Below are 23746 nucleotides of genomic sequence, written 5' to 3' on the forward strand. Positions count from 1 at the left end.
TAACGGTTGTTAGTTTGGTTACATTTTCCCAAGAATGAGGAAGGCTGGTGGAAGAGGTCGTGGCCGTGGGCGGTCATTGCCATCTGGTAATGCTGATGGTGGTGGTGGTGGTGCTGGTGGAGCAGAGGGAGAATAAAAATAGCACCTAAGTCTCAAGTTGTTGAGCCAGCGTCATCGTCCGGCTACACAAGGTCTCGAACGCTACCTTTTCTGGGAGTTGGAAAACCGCTGTTAAAGCCGGAGCAGCAGGAAAAAGTTTTGTCTTTTTGCCTCTAGCTCTTTCGCCTCCTCTTCGGATAGTTCAAAATTGAAAAGTAGCCAGTCGCCAGTGGATGCTCCCGGTCAGGAACAAGTTGATTCCTTGTGTCCTTCCCTCAAAACAACAGTGAAGGATGCGTCAGGCGACACAACAGTTAACTCCATGGAGCTCTTTACACATACCGTGCCTGGGTTAGAAAGGGAAATAGTTAACAGCCCACTAGAAGATGATTCAGACACGGAGTGCACTGATGCACAGCCACAGCTAGATTATTATGCGAGGAGGATGCTTCTCAGGGGGCAATAGAAACTGGTGGCATTGCAAGGTCAGGTACAGGGTTTTTGCGGGACACAAGTGATGTTGATTTGCAAGAAAGTGCTCCTCAACCCAGCACAAGCAGTGAATTGACACCTGGAACATTGGCCCACATGGCTGAGTATGCCTTGCGTATCCTAAAAAGGGACCCTCGCATTATCAAAATGATGACCGATGACGATTACTGGTTGGCCTGCCTCCTGGATCCACGATATAAAGAAAAATTACAAAATATCATGCCACATGAGAACCTTGAGTAAATATTGGCTACCAAACAAGCAACTCTTGTAGACCGTTTGGTTCAGGCATTCCCAGCACATAGCTGCGGTGATGGTTCTCACACGAGCCGTAGTGGGCAACATGGCAGAGGTGTTAGAGGTGCACAAATCTGAAGTGGCGTTGGACAGAGGGGTTTTATGACCAGGTTGTGGAGTGATTTCGCAACGACCGCTGACACGACAGGTACTGCTGCATCGATTCAAAGTGACAGGAGACAGCATTTGTCCAGTATGGTTACGAACTACTTTTCTGCCCTTATCGATGTTCTCCCTCACAGGTCATTCCCCTTTGATTACTGGGCATCTAAAATAGAAACCTGGCCTGAATTGGCAGAATATGCATTACAGGAGCTCGCATGCCCTGCTGCTAGTGTGCCATCAGAAAGAGTCTTCAGTGCTGCTGGTTCAATACTGACCGCAAAAAAGGACACGTCTGGCTACCCGAAATGTTGATGAACCAATCATGGATATCAAATTATTTGGCCCCACCTTCCCCTGCTGACACGTAGCTTGCCTGAAAAATGTCTTGCTTTTGGCCTCCTCTTACTGACTTCTCCAATTCCTCCATTTGCAGCTGCTGAATGTCCACCATAAGCCATTTTTATACCTCCCTAAATGGGCTGACTCCCCCCACAGGGCCATGGTCACCACCTGGCGCAAGCACCCGTGTGAGTGGCATTTGCCTGGACAGGTGGGTGTGCTCACTCTTGGGCGACGGCACTGGCACAGGGTCCCTCATAGTACAATGAAGTATCTCTGATGGTGGTGGTGCACAACCAACGTCAGACACACCGTCGTAATATGAGGGGCCCTGTGCCAGTACCGCCGCCCACGAGAGAGTGTTCCCCCACAGCTCGAACAGTGCTCTACCACTTGCAATACTTACCTCTCCCAGCTTCACCACTGTGTAGTCTGTGCTGTTAAATCCTTCAATGGCACTGCCAATACAAATTTGTTGAAATGATAGATGATAGTTAAAATATACAGGGGCCCTGGCCTCCATTTAGACCAGTTAATACTTTGCGCCTACTACCACTGTCTGCTACTCAGCAGAGGAGCCCACCCCTGTACCTAGCTTATGCCACCTGTTTATTTGTTTATTTATGAATACATTTTTGGCAGACATTTAGCCTACTTTATTTTTAGGGCCTACTAACTGTGTCTGCCCCTCCTTACAGTTGTCCTCCACAGAACAAAGCAATGCCGCCTGGCTAGTCCTGTTACCAATTTTGAACAGCATTAAGCCTACTTACTTATTTGGGCCTACTCACTGTGTCAGCCACTCCTTATAGTTGTCCTCCGCTGAACAAAGCAATGCCGCCAGTTTAGTCCTGTTACCAATTTTGAACTGCATTTAGCCTACTTATTTGGGCCTGCTCACTGTGTCTGCCACTCCTTACAGTTGTCCTCTGCTGAACAAAGCAATGCCGCCAGTTTAGTCCTGTTACCACATTTGAACTGCATTTAACCTACTTACTTATTTGGGCCTACTCACTGTGTCAGCCACTCCTTACAGTTGTCCTCCGCTGAAAAAAGCAATGCCGCCAGTTTAGTTCTGTTACCAATTTTGAACTGCATTTAGCCTACTTACTTATTTGGGCCTACTCACTGTGTCAGCCACTCCTTACAGTTATCCTCCGCTGAACAAAGCAATGCCACCAGTTTAGTCCTGTTACCAATTTTGAACTGCATTTAGCCTACCTACTTATTTGGGCCTACTCACTGTGTCAGCCTCTCATTACAGTTGTCCTCCACTGAACAAACCAATGCTGCCTGTTTATTTCTGTTACCACATTTGAACTGCATTTAGCCCACTTTATTATTTGGGCCTATATCTGTGTTTCCTCCTCATCCTGCCCATTGCCCAGCCACTGCTAGATGAGTCTGCTGGTACATTGACCCAGACCACTACATTCCCCTTGCACTCTACACAGCCAGAATCTGACCCTGCTGAAAGTCAGGTTCCCCTTCGGGCATACTATACCACCTTACACGGGGACAAAGAGGAAGGTGCAGATGAAAGTGCAGGTTCCTTCATCAGGTGGGGGAGCATACTCGTTGGCGACGTCACTGGCACAGGGCCCCTCATAGTACGCAAAAGTGTCTCTGCCGGTGGGAGGCGCCACCTGCCCTCAAACACACCGCCGTCAGAGTAGAATTTCAATATTTGCAGATGACACTAAACTCTGCAGGGTAATCAATACAGGGGAGGACAATTTTATATTACAGGATGATTTATGTAAACTAGAAGCTTGGGCTGATAAATGGCAAATGAGCTTTAATGGTGATAAATGTAAGGTCATGCACTTGGGTAGAAGTAATAAGATGTATAACTATGTGCTTAATTCTAAAACTCTGGGCAAAACCGTCAATGAAAAAGACCTGGGTGTATGGGTGGATGACAAACTCATATTCAGTGGCCAGTGTCAGGCAGCTGCTACAAAGGCAAATAAAATAATGGGATGCATTAAAAGAGGCATAGATGCTCATGAGGAGAACATAATTTTACCTCTATACAAGTCACTAGTTCGACCACACTTAGAATACTGTGCACAGTTCTGGTCTCCGGTGTATAAGAAAGACATAGCTGAACTGGAGCGGGTGCAGAGAAGAGCGACCAAGGTTATTAGAGGACTGAGGGGTCTGCAATACCAAGATAGGTTATTACACTTGGGGCTATTTAGTTTGGAAAAACGAAGACTAAGGGGAGATCTTATGTTAATGTATAAATATATGAGGGGACAGTACAAAGACCTTTCTGATGATCTTTTTAATCATAGACCTGAGACAGGGACAAGGGGGCATCCTCTACGTCTGGAGGAAAGAAGGTTTAAGCATAATAACAGACGCGGATTCTTTACTGTAAGAGCAGTGAGACTATGGAACTCTCTGCCGTATGATGTTGTAATGAGTGATTCATTAATTAAATTTAAGAGGGGACTGGATACCTTTCTGGAAAAGTATAATGTTACAGGGTATATACACTAGATTCCTTGATAAGGCGTTGATCCAGGGAACTAGTCTGATTGCCGTATGTGGAGTCGGGAAGGAATTTTTTTCCCCATGGTGGAGTTACTCTTTGCCACATGGGTTTTTTTTGCCTTGCCCTGGATCAACATGTTAGGGCATGTTAGGTTAGGCTATGGGTTGAACTAGATGGACTTACAGTCTTCCTTCAACCTTAATAACTATGTAACTATGTACTTTGAGGGGCTCTGTGCCAGTGCCAACGAGTGGGCCCCCCTGCTTGCTCAGGATCACAGCACTTGCAAAGTTGAAATACTTACCTCTCCCTGCTCCACCGCCGTGACGTATTCCGCGTTTCCTGGGCCCACGAAAAACTTGAGCCAGCCCTACCCCCCCACTACTTTAGCCAAATGACCCCCAGTTTTCAATGCCTAACTATTATTATAAAGTAAATTAAGATTGACAAGCTTCAGTAATAAGAATTGATGTTTTTGGCATTAAAATGGGCACTGTAGGTGTTTTCCTGTCCTCCACTCACTGCCGACTTTGATTCCCCGTTGACTTGCATTGGGTTTCATGTTTCAGTCGGCCCCCGACTTTACGCAATAATCGGCCGATTTCACCCGACCCAACTTTTGACAAAGTCGGGTTTCGCGAAACCAGACTTGATCCGAAAAAAGTAAAAGTCGCTCAACTCTATTCTTGAGTCTTTGCTCCTCAGTAGACTCGAGTGACTTGGTAGCACTTTCCGCGCTGTCTCCCTGCTCGTTATCCAATTCACTGGTTGATGCTATTACTGGTGACAGAATCTTGGCGTCATCACTATTTCCTGCATTTAACACCAGCTCTTGGGCATGGCACATATCTGTCAGGGTCTTCTCCCGGTAAACTCTCTCAGCCACGTCGTTTGTATGTGCCAAGTAGCGTGCAAACAGGCGCTTTTCACAATCTGTGTATTGTGACATAGTCCATGTCTCGCATACCCGCCGTACAAGGTGGCTGGTGATGTTTGGGAGGTTGTAGCTATGGAGGAAAGCATATTGTTAGTACCGGTTGCTACTTATGGCTGTGGGTCACTTGACTTGTGGCCATCTTACCTTGAATGGTATCTTCTGAGGCCTGCCGATGGATTTACTATGACCTTCCTGATACACGTCATAAAAAAGTTTGTGATCATCTCTCGCCCAGCGGTAAAGACAGGTCTGATATGTTCCGCATACACTTTGAACCACTGAAAAATAATTAAAAAAATGTTAATCTCCATCCAGAGGACACCCCTCCAAAAGGTTTTACATGGGGACAAGAGAGGGTTTTGCTCCCCATAAGAAGTGAGGTTGCCTGGATTACCTGGCTTTGAGAAACGCTTACCGATTCCTCTTCCTCTGAAAGTTCGAAAGTACTGAGTGGTGGAGCACTTGTGAGTCTTCACACCGACAATCGTCTTGCGTCTGCCGTGGTACGTGCGATGGATCCTCTCATTCCACTCTGAAACCTAAGATGTGAAAAAGGTGGAAAATTATTGAACTGGTTCAGCAAAGACCACTGACCCACAGGGCCTGACGACTTACCGTCATGTTACGAACAACACCTGGTCTTTGGAGATGTTTTAGAATCAGAAGGGCCTCGAGGTACAGTAGAACTTCCCTGCGATCTACTGCTGATCCGCCATCTTTCACAGCCTCTATGCTAGCTAGAAATGTTGGCCTTGCCTCCTCCAGTATGATCTAGCAGTCCTTTGGTGACTTTGAGGGCTTCATCAGTATATCGTGCCTGTGGGGAAAAATAAATGCAATTAACCAACATCCAAGGTTTGGTGAAAATCAAGCTGAATATTGGATCTTTTGAATGGTGTACCTTTTGCTAACAGACTCTCGGCAGGCTCCCTTGTACAATGTTTTCTGAAGGTCTGCTGTAAAATTCATGAATACCTCACAGGCCATATAAAGTTGAGGATTCTCTAGTCTCAGTTTGGTGGCCCTCATTTAATAGATGGTGAATCTCCGTATATGCTTCAGCATTTTGAGGGAGGTCTGCTTCGATAGACGGAGTTTGCCAAATTGTTCAGTAAAATTATTAACCTTGGTTGGTTTTAAAAGGTACTCCAGAGTTACAAATCTTGAGTTCACACAGAAAAGAAACCTTGCTACGTTTGATACCTCCTGTTGACGGTTTGGGACCCCATGGGTAACTGTTAGATATGAGTGGAACCCCTTTAAAATAGGGTGATTCAATGAGTGACGCTTATACAATCTAGTGGCCTTTGTAGCCATATGTTTTTTGTCTTTCCATTCCCTTTTCTGAATACTTAAATCGCTGCCATCCACGACCGCCTCATCGCCTATGCAGTCAGAAACGCTCTCTGTGTGCTCAGGCTCATGGCATGGGTCTCCCTCCGGACTGTCTACAGGCCGTAAAAGGAAAGGCACATCAATCACATCCGAATCTAGCTCTGTCAGGGGCGGGGGGCATGTGTCTCCCTCCGGACTGTCTACAGGCTGTAAAAGGAAAGGCACATGCATCACATCTGAATCTAGCTCTGTCAGGGGCATGGAGCCTGGGCAGAGCTCCGGATTGTCAGTTGGTACCTGAGCAGGCCCTTCAGAGGTCAGTGGCGTGTTTTTTGACTCAAGCCTAGGCTTGTTTGCTATTAAAAAGCCGTGACCTTCTATGAAGGCCACGGTCTCCTCCAAGGATTGGAGGGGCTTGAGCTCTCGGAATTGGATAGTCGTCCCCTTTTTAGCAATACAGTTAAGTTGATACTTGGCTGAAGCTATGGCGGTTTTTATCTCAGAATCACCCTGGGACCTCAGGCATACTTTTCTCAGATGTGTGGACAGATATATGGTTACCCTGTGGCACAGGGGGCATGTAAGAGGTGTCCGTGGGTGCCTGCGGGGACACAAGAAATAAAACCGGTCACCTTGTCTGCAAGCGTACAACTCCGCTACAAGGTACATTCATATGTCTCTATGTGGCCGACGAATGTCTTCTACTCACCGGTCCATTGCGAAGTGTTTCCTGCATTCAAATGGAGCGTCCAGTAATAGTTGATTAAAGCGCTGTTTCTCTGTGTCTTGAACTGTGGCAAACTGCTTTTCCTCCACGTGAGTCAGCCACACAGGTGAAAGACGCCAGCAGAGGTGATTGAAATTAACAGGATGTGTTTTGCCGTACTCTCATATACGTCATCACGGGGGTTGAGTCAGCTCCACGGGTGGCACCTCCACGGCTGCTAAACATACATAGGGTTGATGGATATATCCCTAACCCTAACCCTCCTGGCCCCTCATCTGTATCCATCCTGGCCCCTTGTCCTGCCCCCCTATATATCCATCCTTATCCCCCATGTGTATCCACCCTGGCCCCCATTTGTATCCATCCTAACCCCCCATGTGTATCCATCCTAGCCCCCCATGTGTATTCATCTTGGCCCCATGTGTATCCATCCCAGCCCCCCATGTGTATAATTCCTCCTCTGCAGTAAAATGGCCACTAACATAGCAGCGGCCGGCCCACACTCTTCAGGGACGTGGTTCAGGTAATGACTGCTGCGAGTGCGCGCCCCTGCACATGCTCTGTCTAAGCTTTTAAAAGGCCTGTGCCCCTAAAAAAACGCAGACTTTTTTTCCTTCTCCTCTTCTCCTTCTTCCCACAGCCAAGGGCCAACCGGAGATTTCCCCCATACCCCACCAGGCCAGTCTGACCCTGAGTGCAAAACTGGAAAGCTTCTTAAAGAGAAACAGAGCCAGAATTCTCGCTGGTTGGTCAGTGATCAAATACATACAACAAAATACAATTTAATTATGTAAAAATCATACAATATGATTTTCTTGATTTTATTTTTAGATTCTGTCTCTCACAGATGAAGTGTATCTACCATACAAATTACAGACCTCTACATTCTTTGTAGGTGAGAAAACATACAGTCAGTGTATCAAATATTTATATCCTCATTGTATCACAGACATCATAGAATCATAGAATCATAGAATGGTACAGTTGGAAAGGACCTCCTGGGTCATCTGGTCCAACCCCCTGCACACAGTGCATTCCTTAGTGATGGTCAGCTTATTGTTCATATTATAAGCAGTGTACTCATGTAACTGTAGAGCCAAAATACATATCTTATGTGTTTTTTAAAAACCCTTCTTGCCCTATATGTAATGTCTAAGTTTTTTCTGTTGCTCTTGAGACATCATAGTCCTAATGACGAGTACACTTACCCATGTGGATAGTTGATGAACACATTCCAGCCTCATCTCATCAGTTTTGCTATAATTCTTCTCACTTTAGATAATTTCATAGAATGAAACCTACATGTAATATGATATTAAAAAAAACCACCTTGCTAAATTGGGAAATTGAACATCATTAGTGTCTGTCTCCAACATACTTTTCAATACAACAGGCAGGTGAAATTGCAATAGAAAATTTATTTCATGCAAGTTTGTTTTTGCATAACATATGCATGCATCTTTGCTGAAAATGTAGAATTTTGCACACATTGCAGGTCAGTTCATACTTTGACAAATGTTTCCTGATTTCATACTGCTAGTCTCAGCATTAAAATACTTCATTCTATGTTTGATATCCATTTTGATGATTTAGTAAAACAGATCTTTAGGGATTACCACCACGTTAGATATATATTGATAACATACAAGAGATCTCTTATGGACAGTCATTATAGGCCACATGTTATCAGATCAGATACAGGCTCCATTGTCACAAGCATGCCAATGAAAAGAGAATAATCCAATTCGACTATACACAAGTCAAAGTTGTAGCTGCCCATGGAGCGATGTTATAAAGTGCTTGGATCTCGCCAATGTGACCGATGGCTGGCAGAGCGCACTTCTTGTTACAAACTGGAAGCCACAAAAAGTCATCCCCGAGCAATAAATATACAGAGACAAATGTTCACATTTTGCTACATGTCTGTAAGACAGATAAATGTATTTACCTCTGAACAGAATCCTCTGCGTCTTCACATTTTATACATCATGCAATTCATGCTAAATAAGTATATAGTTTACTTTAGAGTTTTAGGTTTTGGCAGCAGACACTGTGGAGAGGAACCGTTGACTGATGTTGATGTTTGTCCATGTGCAGAGGTTCTGTCCGAGTGAGCACAATGCGGCGCTGCTTTCCTGAGTGTCAGTCCAAGCCACCATAGCTGCCACTATTTGTATGTCTAGCAATGACACGATGCTCTTTGCAAAAATATGCCTGTAAAGAATACAATGAAGACTTAAGACTTCCCCATGGTCTTTTAAAATGCAAGCTTGTCGATCATTTTAGAAAGAGCAAAGTAAAAAAAAAGTAGAAGAGCTACATGCAGAGGCAGCCATTTTCTTCTCCAATGGAACTTAGTATTTCCATGCATATGAACATTGCTTTCTGCTTTAATAGGTGGCCATGCATCAAATCATCTTACTTGTACAGACTCTTGAAGGGATCTTATGGCTCAAATTCTATCCTGAGAAAAAACGATTCTTCCTTTGTCTCCATGTTTTTCCATAAAATGACAGCAGCCAATGAAATCCAATTTCAGCCAAGAGAAAAGCATCAAGTAGCAAGACTACTCTATGTGGTTGTCCTATACCGAGACCATGCAGCACAAGCACTGGCAGAATAGTTTGCTGCCCACTTTCCTTCCTCTTTTGGCCTACCAGTGGCACCGTGGTGCTACTGCTGGGAGCGGGATAGTAAAGGAAATGATTACAAAGCTTAGACCATTCTCTGCTACTGATCCATGCTATAAGATGAATGGGAGAGGCAGTGAGTGGCGATGAGCCCACTGGAAGACAATTTTCTTAGGAATGACGGCCACTACTTTTACAACCTTCATTTGGAAGATGAAATGTAAAGTGCAGCAGTGGATCATAAAGTTGAATAGACTAAGAATGAGGTCAACAGTGTAGCCAATTCAGCGGGATTCCCATGCACTGTTACATGCTCAGAGTTGTATCACTTGGCAACAAAATCCAGCAAAGCCAAACTATGGAGAGATGACAAGATAAGAGATCACAGAGGATACTAAACCATTGCACACACTACATTGTCTGTTCCTAGTTTAACTTAGTGCTTCCTTTTCAATCTTACAGCTGTTTTTTTCCTATGCATGCATTGTTATAATTTCCAGCATTTTTTAGGGAAACTATAGTTGAGCTCTGAAAATGTACTGGCATTATACATGTAGCAGGCAGCCTTCATGCTCCACTGTCATCTGCACAGCTCACACCACCAGATAGTTTGATAAGAATTGGAATAATTGACAAATGCAGCTGTTACCCGTGGTCTACATAGAATGTAATTTAGGGATTGAGTGCAGTATTTGCACTCTTGCACCAATTCCTCCTGTTGCCATAGTGATACCACCCACTTCTTGCAGCTGCAGACATAGCATGCATCCATTTTCAGTCTTTAACACATGCAGATGGAACAAGTCGGCAGACAATGAAATCAGATTATGATAACAATAACTATAACTTCACATATGTCTAATGGGCCAATAAGTAACAGAAATCTTTTTTTACCAAGCACACTGCCATTTTTGTCTTGATATGATTGTTCCTACACATTGCAAGTAATGCAGCAGACACTAGAGACGAGTACTGATCTAATTATTGTGTGGATGCATACATGTAAGGGCAGCAGAGATCTAACCTGAATATTATAAGACCCAATCAATACTAAGGAACAGTGTGAGGAGACAAAAGCCATAGATGTCATGTATAACAGTAATATGTCTACACTGAACCAGCATTTGGATCAGTCAGAAGCTTTCCAGTCACTGGAACTATAGAACTGAGTACACTGGAACTATTGGACGGGGCACTCTGTGGCCACTGGAACTATTGGACTGGGCACTCTGTGGCCACTGGAACTATTGGACTGAGCACTCTTGAGCCACTGGAATTATTGTATGGGGCACTCTGGGGCCACTGAAACTATTGGACAGGGAACATTAGGCTCACTGGAACTATCGAACTGGACACATTTGAACCACATTAAGTATTAGACTGGGCACATTGGGGCCACATGAAGTATCAGACTGTGGACCCTGAAACCACATGAACTATTGGACTGGGCACACAGGGGCCTAATGGACTTTCTGACTGAGCACATTGGGGCCACGTGAAATATCGGACTGAGGAGATACATGAAATATTACACTGGGCAGATTGGAGCCACATGATCTATCGAACTGTGTACAATGGGGTCACATGATGTATCAGTCTGGGCACAGCCACGTAGTGGGCTAGTTCTGGGCATATGAGTGCATCATTTTCAAGTCAGTCATGCATTGCTCACTAACATTTGGACAATGGAAGACTTAAAGTGATAGTATACAACATGAAGTGTCTATACCCTTTGTTTCAACTGACCACATGATCACTAGCTACTTCTGAATGCAAGTTTCTTTTATAAAACTCATCTACATACCCTTTCTTACTCCTCCATCAGGTGGGCTTGGATACTCCTCGGGTGAAAGGAGAAAGTAGGGTCCACCTTTCTCCCGAGTGCTAGACTGTGTAAAGGACAAGCCCTCATCGGGCGTTATTGTCTGGTCTATGTGAGGACAGTCTTCATTTGCCAACGCTGCTTTGGCCACGTCTCCATTCAGTTTGGGATCTTCAAATATAATAAAGAGGCCATTGGAGACAATATTAGGGTGTGAAGTTCATTGTAGCATGCAAGTGTAAAAAAATCATTCATAATCAAAAAAGTTTAGATACCACCAAAACAGACCATTAAAACACATAGTTGGATTTAGCATATTATGCGGTTTTGCTTTTTTTCGAGCAATGTAACTAATTTTGATTATCTCCCAGATCATAGATTTCTACTACGATCATCAGGATGTTAGAGTATGAATATTTTAATGGGTCTTTTTTCAACACAACCTTTCAGTTATCCATTATAACCTGTAAAATTGCCTTCTCTATGGTGTTGGTGTTCCATTATGCCATTCACTGGAAAGTTGCACACTCTATTTCAGTACAGTCAAAGAAAAGAAAACTTGATTTGCTGCAGCTAAACATATAAATGGTATTGTGCAAAGATTTTTGGTAGGTGTGGGAAAAAGTGCTGTAAAGTAAAAATGCTTTAACCCCTTTACCCCCGAGGGTGGTTTGCATGTTAATGACCAGGCCAATTTTTATAATTCTGACCACTGTCCCTTTATGAGGTAATAACTCTGGAACGCTAACATGGATCCCTGTGATTCTGACATGTTTTCTTTTGACATATTGTACTTCATGATAGTGGTAAAAAATTTTGATATTACCTGCATTTATTTGGGAAAAAAGGGATATTTGGCAAAAATTTTACAAATTTTGCAGTTTTCCAACTTTGGTTTTTCATGTCCTTAAATCACAGAGAATGTCACACAAAATACTTAATAAGTAACATTTCCCGCAAACAAAAAATTTTTTGTTAGGAAGTTATAAGGGTTAAAAGTTGACCAACGATTTCTCATTTTTACAACACCATTTTTTTTAAGGACTACATCACATTTGAAGTCACTTTGAGGGGTCTATATGATAGAGAATACCCAAAAGTGACACCATTCTAAAAACTGCACCCCTGAAGGTGCGCAAAACCACATTCAAGAAGTTTATTAATCCTTCAGGTGCTTCACATAAATTTTTGGAATGTTTAAAAAAAAAATGGACATTTACCTTTTTTTCACAAACAATTTACTTCAGATCCAATTTTTCTTATTTTACCAAGGGTAACAGGAGAAATTGGACCCCAAAAGTTGTTGTGTAATTTCTCCTGAGTACACCGATACACCATATGTAGGGGAATACTACTGTTTGGGCGCATGGCAGAGCTTGGAAGGGAAGGAGCGCTGTTTGACTTTTTCAACGTTAAATTGGCTGGAATTAAGATCGAATGCCATGTCGCGTTTGGAGAGCCCCTGATGTGCCTAAACAGTGGAAACCCCCCACAAGTGACACTATTTTGGAAACTAGACCCCCTAAGTAACTTATCTAAATGTGTGGTGAGCACTTTGACCCCTCAAGTGCTTCACAGATGTTTAGAACTTAGAGCCGTAAAAATAAAAAATCATAAAAATGATATTTTCGCCCCAATTTTTTTTTTTTCCCAAGGATAACAGGAGAAATTGGACCACAACAGTTGTTGTGCAATTTGTCCTCAGTACGCTGATACCCAATATGTGCAGGCAAACCATTGTTTGGCTACATGGCAGAGCTCGGAAGGGAAGGAGCGCCGTTTGAGTTTTTCAACGCAAAATTGGCTGCAATTAAGATCAGCTGCCATGTCGCATTCAGAGAGCCCCTGATGTGCCTAAACAGTGGAAACTACCTAAAAGTGAAACCATTTTGGAAACTAGACCACCTAAGGAACTTATCTAGATGTGTAGTAGGTATGTTGAACCTCCAAGTGCTTCACAGAAATTTATAACGTAGAGCCGTAAAAATAAAAAATCATAATTTTTTATCAAAAATGATCTTTTCACCCCCATTTTTTTATTTTCCCAAGGGTAACAGAAGAAATTGGACTACAAGAATTATTGTGCAATTTGTTCTGAGTATGCTGATACCCCATATGTGCGGGTAAACCACTGTTTGGGCACATGGCAGAGCTCAGAAGGGACGGAGCGCCATATTTTACTATTATGGTTTGCAGGTGCCATGACTCAGTGGAAGAGCCCATGAGATGCCCAAACAGCAGAACCCCCATAAGTGACCCCATTTTATGAACTACACCTCTCTATGAATTCATCTAGGGGTGCAGTGATCATATTGACACCATGGGTGTCACAGAATTTTATACCATTGGGTAGCCATGCTGAGAGACTCGGGAGGAACGGAGCGCTATTTGCCTATTCAAGTGAATGGGACTATGCATATGTTGGTGTGATTCCACGGACCGTGCTGACGTATCCATTTTTTATGTTAGCACTGGCCACAAAACATCCAGGACACGTGCATATACATAACACACATGGATGTCATCCATGTGACACGCATCGGCGCCTGTTCCCTGGCACCTGGTGCTGAACACAACTCTCATCATTCTCCCCTGCTTGTGCCGATCGCCGGCAGAGCAGGGGAGAATGATGAGAGCCGTGTTCAGCACCTGGTGCCAGGAAACAGTGCTTACTTTAATGCTTCTTCCCTGGTGCCCGTCCTTGTGGTACTGATGCGGCACATGCATGCCACACATGTGCCGCAAGTACTACACACATAGACACTGACATCTTCAGTAACCGGAAATATCAGGCCGTGTGAAAGAGACCTTATAGCGTGATTTTCTGCTTGGCTGCTGACACACACTAAAAGACGCTTTTTATTGCAAAAAATTGTTTTTGCATCACGATATTTTGAGAGCTATAATTTTTCCATATTTGGGTCCACAGAGTCATGTGAGTTCTTGTTTTTTGCACGACGAGTTGTCGTTTTTATTGGTACCATTTTTGGGCACACGACATTTTTTGATCGCTTTTTATTCCGAGGTAGAATGAACAAAAGCAAGCAATTCATGAATTTCTTTGGGGGCGGGGGGCATTTATACTGTTCCACATGTGGTAAAATTGATAAGGCAATTTTATTATTTGGGTTAGTACGATTACCTCATTTATATAATTTTTTATGTTTTGGCACTTTTGTACAATAAAAAATATTTTATATAAAAAATAATTATTTTTGCATGGCTTTATTCTGAGAGCTATAACTTCTTTATTTTTCGGCTGAAGGAGCTGTATGGGGGCTTGTTTTTTGAGGGACATGATGACGTTTTCAGCAGTACAGTGTTTATTTATATCCATCTTTTTGATTGCGTGTTATTCCACTTTTTGTTCAGCGGTATGATGATAAACAATTGTTTTTTGCCTTTTTTTATAGTGTTCACTAAAGGGGTTAACTAGTGGCAAAGTTTTATAGGTCAGGTCATGACCGCGAATGGCAAATATGGGTTTTTTCCCTTAACACACACCCCATTCCGCAACCAACACCTTAAAATATTATACCTCTTGAAATAAAAACATTATTCATCAATTCTTTGGATAATATTGGCCACAGCGGCCAGTTTATTAGCAAACAATGACATATAACAAATACATATCAATAATTGATATAATCTCTAACATGAGGGGAGGGTTCTTGGAGCTAAAAATCTGGCTTATATTTGCCAATAACCAACGAACTTCAACCACAATGTTACCCTCAGCCGTAAACCACCAGCTCAAGGGCACCAAACAACCCATTCAGGGAAGACTAACCACCAAAAGCTCCCAGGGTAATACCCCATCCAGAGCCCATAGCCGAATGCCAGATCGTTCCCACCTCATTTAAACTGTCCGGAATTTTCTCACAATTCCTTCCCCAACGAATCAGCGTCAACTCCAAGAACCCCGCCAAACACAAACAGCCCTGACCACCTCAGGCTCTTGAGTGCCCCAACACCACGAATGCTCTCTCAACACTTTCCTGTATTGCGAGTGCCCACAAATCAATCCCTATGTCATTCAAATGCACCCCATCTTCCCTCCAAAAATTACCAACCACCGATTCCAATTCGAAATGTCTCACACTTATGCCGCCATTCCTGGATATAAAAATCGACATTGCCCTATTCAATTTAACCCTTGCTCTATTGATCACCTTAAATGATCTGGCCGCCCTCCACTTCTTCCTAGGAACAATATCCGACCAAACTGTCAATACTCCCGGAAAAGACGTCCACAATCTTAAAAAATTAAAACGAATATCCCTGATCAATTCTCTGACCGGCTTAGTTCCCAAGTCTTTACCGCCCATATGCACGACCCTGTGTCGGAGCTCTATCAAACAAAAAGCTCTTAAAAATTCAACTAAAACCCTGCCCCAAACCATGCCTCTAAAACCTAACCAACGAATGACCTCTTAATCTCTACCAAAGCCTAATTGCCTACCGTCTGGCCTCACGTCGGCCCGTATGGCCCTCCAATGCACGAACGAATGTCCGAAAATCCAGGCTAAGAAAGGCACGTGACCTGAAAAAGACACAACAACAAGTCACATGAAAAAACAACCCTCACTGCCCCATCTCCCCACCATAAGTCAAATAACGGTCAGAGAGCCATCTACCAATCCGCTGAATTGCCTCGGCCCCCAAACCTCTACTACGAACCTCTGACGCAGACCCAATCCTAAAAGAATGAGAACCGTACATCTCAGGGGGCACTCCCAACTCTTGCAACCCTTTATTCAAAATGGCAATAAATTTAAATCGGGACAGGAATGCCCCCCCCTGCATGACACAGCATTGGGCCCGCCCTACCTGACCACAAGCACCAGTACGATTCAAGACATATTAGAGGACACATCAGGGCCCCATTCACTTTTCCAAGCACCACGCACCTACCCTTTCCCGATTGATCGGTCTTTGAAGGTCAGATCCAAAGCACAATGGCCCCTGCTCGAATTTCCACATCTTCTGCCATCAGACCCCCCGCCCTAACTCTGCTGTGCGACACGAGTTTGCCTATACGCAACGCTGAAAAAAATGCCAAAGAGAAAGCCAGGCTAAACAACACGACCTCGAAGGTAGAAACAGAAATCTTTTCCAACACACCACCAAAATATTCAAGCATGATGAATGAAATCATTCTGCGCTTATCAAAATTCTTATTGCCCCTTCGCAAACCTTTTAAAGCCTGTCTAACCCCCCAAAATTTTGTCACATCTATAGACCCCTCCAACTTAAAACCAAATGCCAAACCCGCCACAAATTTGTTAACTTTAGAAACTGACCAACCACTGTCAGCCGCACAACCCACTAACTGTAACAAAGCCTGTACTTTATCCCCTTCAGACTCAACCGCTCCCCACTGCAACAGCCAACCTTGCCAAACACTCCACGATTCCTCGTAAGATGCCCAGGTCTGGTGCGCAACGGAATCACGAGTCAGTCGTCCTGCTCGTCAGTAATCACTTGCCATAAGCATAAAGGGCATTCTTCTCCCGAAGCCTCCGCTTCTGGCACCAATTCCCGGAACCTGTTCCATTGAAAACGAGATAAAGCATCCGCTATAGAGTTTTTAACACCTGGCACATGCACCACAGAAATTCAAGCATTCAGTTCAAGGCACCGTACAACTAATTCCCGCACCAACTTAATCACTGGGGGGATGATGCCGACAAGCTATTAATTATCGACACCATGCACGAACAATTCGTCCAAAATGAAAAATGCTACCACAATCGGAAACAACTCCTCTGGCCATCTTCCGACACTCCACCTCCCTTTACAATAGGCTCCGTAACCGACACCACCTGCTGCGTCCGTGTAGATTTCACAGTCAAAATTACTCAAAATCTTATGCTGAATCAACGACCGTCCATTATAATTTTACAGAAAGCATTGCCACACAATTAAATCTTCCCTGTGCTCCTTTTTCAAATGGACAAAATGGTGTGCTGCATGCACTCCAGCTGTCGCACTAGCCAGCCTCCGGCAAATAATTCTACCCATTGGTATGATCCTGCACGTGAAATTTAACCGACCTAGCAACGACTGCAACTCCTTCAACGTCAATTTGGGCAGTTTTCTAACCCTATTCAATTTCTGTTTCAATAACAACAATTTATCGTCCGGTAGCCGACATTCCATTCTCTCTGAATCAATAAAAATTCCAAGCAAGCTTAACACCGTGTCCAGGCCCTCAGTTTTTTCTCTAGCCAAAGGCACGCCAAAAAGCGCCACCACCCATTCCATGGTGACCAAAGTATTCCTACACAAAACCGAATCTGATGGACCTATAAATAAATAGTCATCCAAATAGTGAATAACGGACTGGACGCCAGCAACATCCCTAACCACCCACTCTAAAAAGGTACTGAACGTTTCAAACAAAGAACATGAAATTGTGCTACCCATCGGCAAACATATATCCAAATAGTACCCACCCTTCCAAAAGCAACCTAACAACGGAATACTGTCTTGGTGAACAGGAAGTAACCTAAAAGCCAATTCAATATTGTTTTTTGCCAACAAAGCACCAGTCCCGTATTTTCGAACCAATCGCACTGCCGTATCAAACGATGTGCATTCCACTGAACATAACTCCTGTGCGATGCCATCATTAACCGACCGACCCTTCGGATACGACAAATGTTGAATCAATCTAAACTTATTTGGTTCTTTCTTTGGCACAACTCCTAATGGAGAAACAATCATCCCTGCAACAGGCAAAGACAAAAATGGACCTGCCATCCTACCCAATTCAACCTCCTTTTTCAATTTCACAGTAGCAATCTCCGAATGCACATCTGCCGACCTCAAATTTTTGACAGAAAAAGGAACCGTGTGGTTAGGGGGAGGAATTCGAAAACCTTCCGCAAAACCACTACAAATGACCCTAGCATTCTCCTGGTCCAGGTTCCTATTTAGAAAGGGGACCATCTTTGGAAGCCTCACTGGTGTCACCCCCATGACCGGCACCCACTGAGGGCTTACCCTTTGTTTTTTTTAAAACATTTTGCAGCTCCATGGGAGCTCCCATTACAAAAGGAGCATACATGCTTGAACTTACAGTTACTACCATACTTGCACTGGCCATCATTGAATTGCCAGCACGTTCCGGACTTTTCTTACGATCCTTGTACCCCTTGACCACCACTTCCATGCCCTGCTTGCTGGCTGCTCCCGTAAAAGGACTGCCCATATCGGACTGGAGCCATAACCTTCAGCCAAAGCCAAATATCCTTTTGATCCCATTTAATGTCGGGTCTTACTGCCTTCCTCTGCCTAAATTGCTCGTCGTAGCGCAGTCACGCCATAACACCGTACGTACGGTGTGCCTCTCCAATCGCATCCAGATAGCAGAACAGACCTGAACAATTTTCAGGAAATTTTTCTCCAATAACACTAGCCAAAATCGCAAAAGCCTGCAACCAATTAACAAATGTCTGTGGAATCAGCCGCCACCGCCGCTTTTCTTCCTCCTCTTTTTTACTATCATTCTTCTTTCCTTTCTCTAAATTAAACTTCTCCAATGGAAGAAGGGAGAATATTTCCACATATTCATCCTGCCAAATTTTCTCCTTTACCTCTTTATTCAAATGGGCTCCCAAGGGGCCCTCAAAACACACATATACAGTACTTCGCCCTTTGCTCGATCGTCCAACTTAATCACCTCCCCTTTTTTTTTTCAGTTTGTACAGATACCGATATGCCAGAAACAGAGGCCCACTCTCCTACAACCCATACTGGTGACTCGCTTGTGACCTGCAACCACAAGTTACCCCTGGCAACCATGCCCCTACTGGTGTCGTCCCCGCAGTACCCTGTGCCCCACTCTCCAATCTTTGCAAAACCTGTGCCATACTAAGCAAAATCTCGCGAAGGCCCCCGTCCCCGCTAGAGCCAGCCAACTGCCGTCCCTCCGACCGTGAGGCCTGACTACCCACAACATGTTGTAACAGAGCCCCTGCGGGCGACAAATCACACATAAAATCATGCTCACCAAGCTGTACAGGTGCTGTGTCCCCACCAGCTGTAAATCCAGATTCCAGACGCTTTGCATCTTCCCGGTGGTCGCTGCCCGACTCGGATTCCACTTCTCCTTGAGGCCCCACTCTCGCACCCCTGACCTCCACGTCATCAGGGGGACCGGTGCCCTGTAAATGCTGTGCTCTGCTGACCGTCTCCTAGATTGTGACCGTAACGGGGTGCGTAGTCCATGACCGACGGACTGATCCAATAAACAGCGACTTGATCTGCCAGGCAGCCCTCGGTCACTGCCCATCGATCCTTCTGCCAGGTCACAATGCCCTGAGCCAGACAGCAGGGGTTCCATCAGCTGCTGCCTGCCCGCCGATAGCCCGCCCCTGGTGCTGCGTCCCATAAGCATCCCGGGCCCCACGCCACTCGGTGTACCTGCTGAATTGTCCTCCGGTATGCTGATTGTTATGATCCTTAGTGGTTGAGGATCACAAATTACTCCAGCTAAGTAACAAACATAGGACAAGCTCTAGGGAGGTGGCAAACTGGACTGACTGCAAATCTGAACCTATCCAAACACACTAGAAGTAGCCGGTGAACGTGCCTAAAAATCCTAGACGTCTCGAGCCAGCCTGAGGAACTAACTACCCCTAGAGAGAAAGAAAAGACCTCTCTTGCCTCCAGAGAAATAATCCCCAAAGATATAGAAGCCCCCAACAGATAATAACGGTGAGGTAAGAGGAAGGCACATACACAGGGGTGAAAGCAGATTCAGCAAATGAGGCCCACTAATACTAGATAGCAGAAAATAGAAAAAGGAATCTATGCGGTCAGTAAAAAACCCTTACAAAATATCCACTCTGAGATTTCAAGAACCCCCACACCAACTAACGGTGCGGGGGGAGAACCTCAGTCCCCTAGAGCAACCAGCAAGCAAGGAAATCACATTTTAGCGAGCTGGACTAAAAACATAATGAACACTGATAATCAAAAAATGATCAAACAAAAACTTAGCTTGTCTTGGAGAGACTGGGAGCAAGGTAGACACAAGGAATCTGAAGAGCACTGAATACATTGATAGCAGGCAAGGAACTGAGTCTCCAGGTGAGCTAAATAGGAAACCAACCAAGGATAACGAACCAGCTGATGCAGCCAACCTGCAGAAAGACAACACTACACAGTACCGCTTGTGACCACTAGAGGGAGCCCAAAAATAGAGTTCACAACAGTACCCCCCCCTTGAGGAGGGGTCACCGAACCCTCATCAAAACCCCCAGGGCGATCAGGATGAGCCGCGTGGAAGGCACGAACCAAATCGGCCGCATGAACATCAGAGGCGACAACCCAGGAATTATCCTCCTGACCATAGCCCTTCCACTTAACCAAATACTGAGATAGAGATACGAGAATCCAAAATCTTCTCCACCACGTACTCCAATTCGCCCTCGACCAGCACCGGAGCAGGAGGCTCAACAGAAGGAACCACAGGTACCACATACCTCCGCAACAAAGACCTATGGAACACATTATGAATGGCAAACGATGCTGGGAGATCCAAACGAAAAGAGACCGGGTTAAGGATTTCCAAGATCTTATAAGGACCGATGAAGCGAGGCTTGAATTTAGGAGAGGAGACCTTCATAGGAACATACCGAGAAGACAGCCACACCAAATCCCCAACACGAAGTCAGGGACCCACACCGCGGCGGCGGTTGGCAAAGCGCTGAGCCTTCTCCTGTGACAACCTCAAATTGTCCACCACATGGTTCCAAATCTGCTGCAACCTATCCACCACAGAATCCACCCCAGGACAGTCAGAAGACTCAACCTGACCCGAGGAAAAACGAGGATGGAAACCAGAATTGCAGAAAAAAGGTGAAACCAAAGTAGCAGAACTAGCCCGATTATTAAGGGCAAACTCGGCCAAAGGCAAAAAAGTCACCCAATCATCCTGATCAGCAGAAACAAAACATCTCAAATAAGTTTCCAACGTCTGATTAGTTCGCTCGGTTTGGCCATTAGTCTGAGGATGGAAGGCCGACGAAAAAGACAAATCAATGCCCATCTTGGCACAAAAAGTCCGCCAAAACCTGGACACAAACTGGGATCCTCTATCAGACACAATATTTTCAGGAATGCCGTGCAAGCGAACCACATTCTGAAAAAATAGAGGAACCAAATCGGAGGAAGAAGGCAACTTAGGCAAGGGCACCAAATGGACCATCTTGGAAAAACGATCACACACCACCCAGATGACAGACATTTTCTGAGATACTGGAAGATCCGAAATAAAATCCATGGAAATGTGCGTCCAAGGCCTTTTCGGAACAGGCAAAGGCAAAAGCAAACCACTGGCACGAGAACAGCAAGGCTTAGCCCGAGCACAAATCTCACAAGACTGCACAAAGGAACGCACATCCCGCGACAAGGAAGGCCACCAGAAGGACCTAGCCACCAAATCTCTGGTACCAAAAATCCCAGGATGACCCGCCAACACCGAAGAATGAACCTCGGAAATAACTCTGCTGGTCCATCTATCCGGGACAAACAGTCTCTCTGGTGGACAACGGTCAGGTCTATCCGCCTGAAATTTCTGCAGCACTCGTCGCAAATCTGGGGAAATGGCAGACAAAATCACTCCCTCTCTGAGAATACCAGCCGGCTCAGAAAACTCCTAGAACAAAACTCCTAGAAAGTGCATCAGCTTTCACGTTCTTCGAACCAGGCAGGTATGAGACCACGAAGTTGAAACGGGAGAAAAACAACGACCAACGAGCCTGTCTAGGATTTAGGCGCTTGGCAGATTCAAGGTAAATCAGATTTTTGTGATCAGTCAAGACCACCACACGATGTTTAGCTCCTTCGAGCCAATGTCGCCACTCCTCAAATGCCCACTTCATAGCCAACAACTCCCGATTACCAACATCATAATTCCGCTCGGCAGGCGAAAACTTTCTTGAAAAGAAAGCACATGGCTTCATCACAGAGCCATCAGAGCTTCTCTGCGACAAGACAGCCCCTGCTCCAATCTCAGAAGCATCAACCTCGACCTGGAAGGGAAGAGAGACATCTGGCTGACATAAGACTGGAGCTGAAGAAAACCGGTGCTTCAGCTCCCGAAAGGCCTCCACGGCCGCAGGAGACCAATTAGTCACATCAGAACCCTTCTTGGTCAAATCCGTCAAAGGTTTAACCACGCTAGAAAAATTAGCGATGAAACGACGGTAAAAATTAGCAAAACCCAAGAACTTCTGAAGACTCTTAACAGACGTGGGCTGAGTCCAGTCATGAATAGCCTGGACCTTGACTGGGTCCATCTCCACAGTGGAAGGAGAAAAAATAAAACCCAAAAAGGAGACCTTCTGTACTCCGAAGAGGCATTTTGAGCCCTTCACAAATAAAGCATTAGCACGCAGGACCTGAAACACCATTCTGACCTGCTTCACATGGGACTCCCAATCATCAGAAAAGACCAAAATGTCATCCAAATAAACAATCATAAATTTATCCAGATATTCTCGGAAGATGTCATGCATGAAGGACTGAAACACAGAAGGAGCATTAGAGAGTCCAAAAGGCATCACCAAGTACTCAAAATGGCCTTCGGGCGTATTAAATGCTGTTTTCCATTCATCTCCCTGCTTAATGCGCACAAGGTTATACGCACCACGGAGATCTATCTTGGTGAACCAACTGGCACCCTTAATCCGAGCAAACAAATCAGACAATAGTGGCAAAGGATACTGAAATTTGACTGTAATTTTATTCAGAAGACGATAATCTATACAAGGTCTCAAAGAACCGTCCTTCTTGGCCACAAAAAAAAATCCTGCACCAAGAGGGGAAGAGGATGGGCGAATATGTCCCTTCTCCAAAGACTCCTTTATATAACTCCGCATCACGGCATGCTCTGGTATAGACAAATTAAAAAGTCGTCCCTTAGGGAATTTACTACCAGGAATTAAATTTATAGCACAGTCACAATCCCTATGAGGGGGCAGGGCACTGGACCTGGGCTCATCAAATACATCCTGGTAGCCAGACAAAAACTCCGGGACCTCAGAAGGAGTGGAAGAAGCAATAGACACCAACGGAGTATCGCCATGAATTCCCTGACAACCCCAACTTGACACAGACATAGCTTTCCAATCTAAAACTGGATTATGAGCTTGCAGCCATGGCAGACCCAAAACGACAACATCATGCAAATTATGCAGAACGAGAAAGCGAATCACCTCCTGATGTACGGGAGTCATGCACATGGTCATTTGCGTCCAATACTGAGGCTTATTCTCAGCCAATGGCGTAGCATCAATTCCCCTCAGAGGAATAGGAAATTCCAAAGGCTCCAGGACAGAACCACAGCGCCTGGCAAACGACAAATCCATCAGATTCAGGGCAGCACCCGAATCCACAAAAGCCATAACCGGGTAGGACGACAAAGAACAAATCAAAGTAACAGACA

At 44.7% G+C, this 23746-nt stretch overlaps 1 protein-coding gene across 4 annotated transcripts in view; it reads right to left on the minus strand.

Moving 5' to 3' along the window:
* Nucleotides 1-8232: 8232 nt before the first annotated feature.
* KCNC1 (potassium voltage-gated channel subfamily C member 1) overlaps nucleotides 8233-23746 on the minus strand; it is a 240043-nt gene continuing 224529 nt past the window's right edge. For 2 of the 4 annotated variants that reach the window (XM_077281838.1, XM_077281841.1), the window contains 2 exons: nucleotides 11269-11457; nucleotides 8233-9820 (listed from right to left, as the gene is read on the minus strand). In XM_077281838.1, the coding sequence (XP_077137953.1) occupies nucleotides 9771-9820; nucleotides 11269-11457 (239 nt within the window). In that variant the 3' untranslated portion in view covers nucleotides 8233-9770. The remainder of the gene's footprint in view (nucleotides 9821-11268; nucleotides 11458-23746) is intronic. The other 2 variants (XM_077281839.1, XM_077281840.1) reach the window with 2 other exon arrangements.

Source organism: Ranitomeya variabilis, chromosome 2 (assembly GCF_051348905.1).
Source record: "Ranitomeya variabilis isolate aRanVar5 chromosome 2, aRanVar5.hap1, whole genome shotgun sequence".
Lineage (NCBI taxonomy): Eukaryota > Metazoa > Chordata > Amphibia > Anura > Dendrobatidae > Ranitomeya > Ranitomeya variabilis.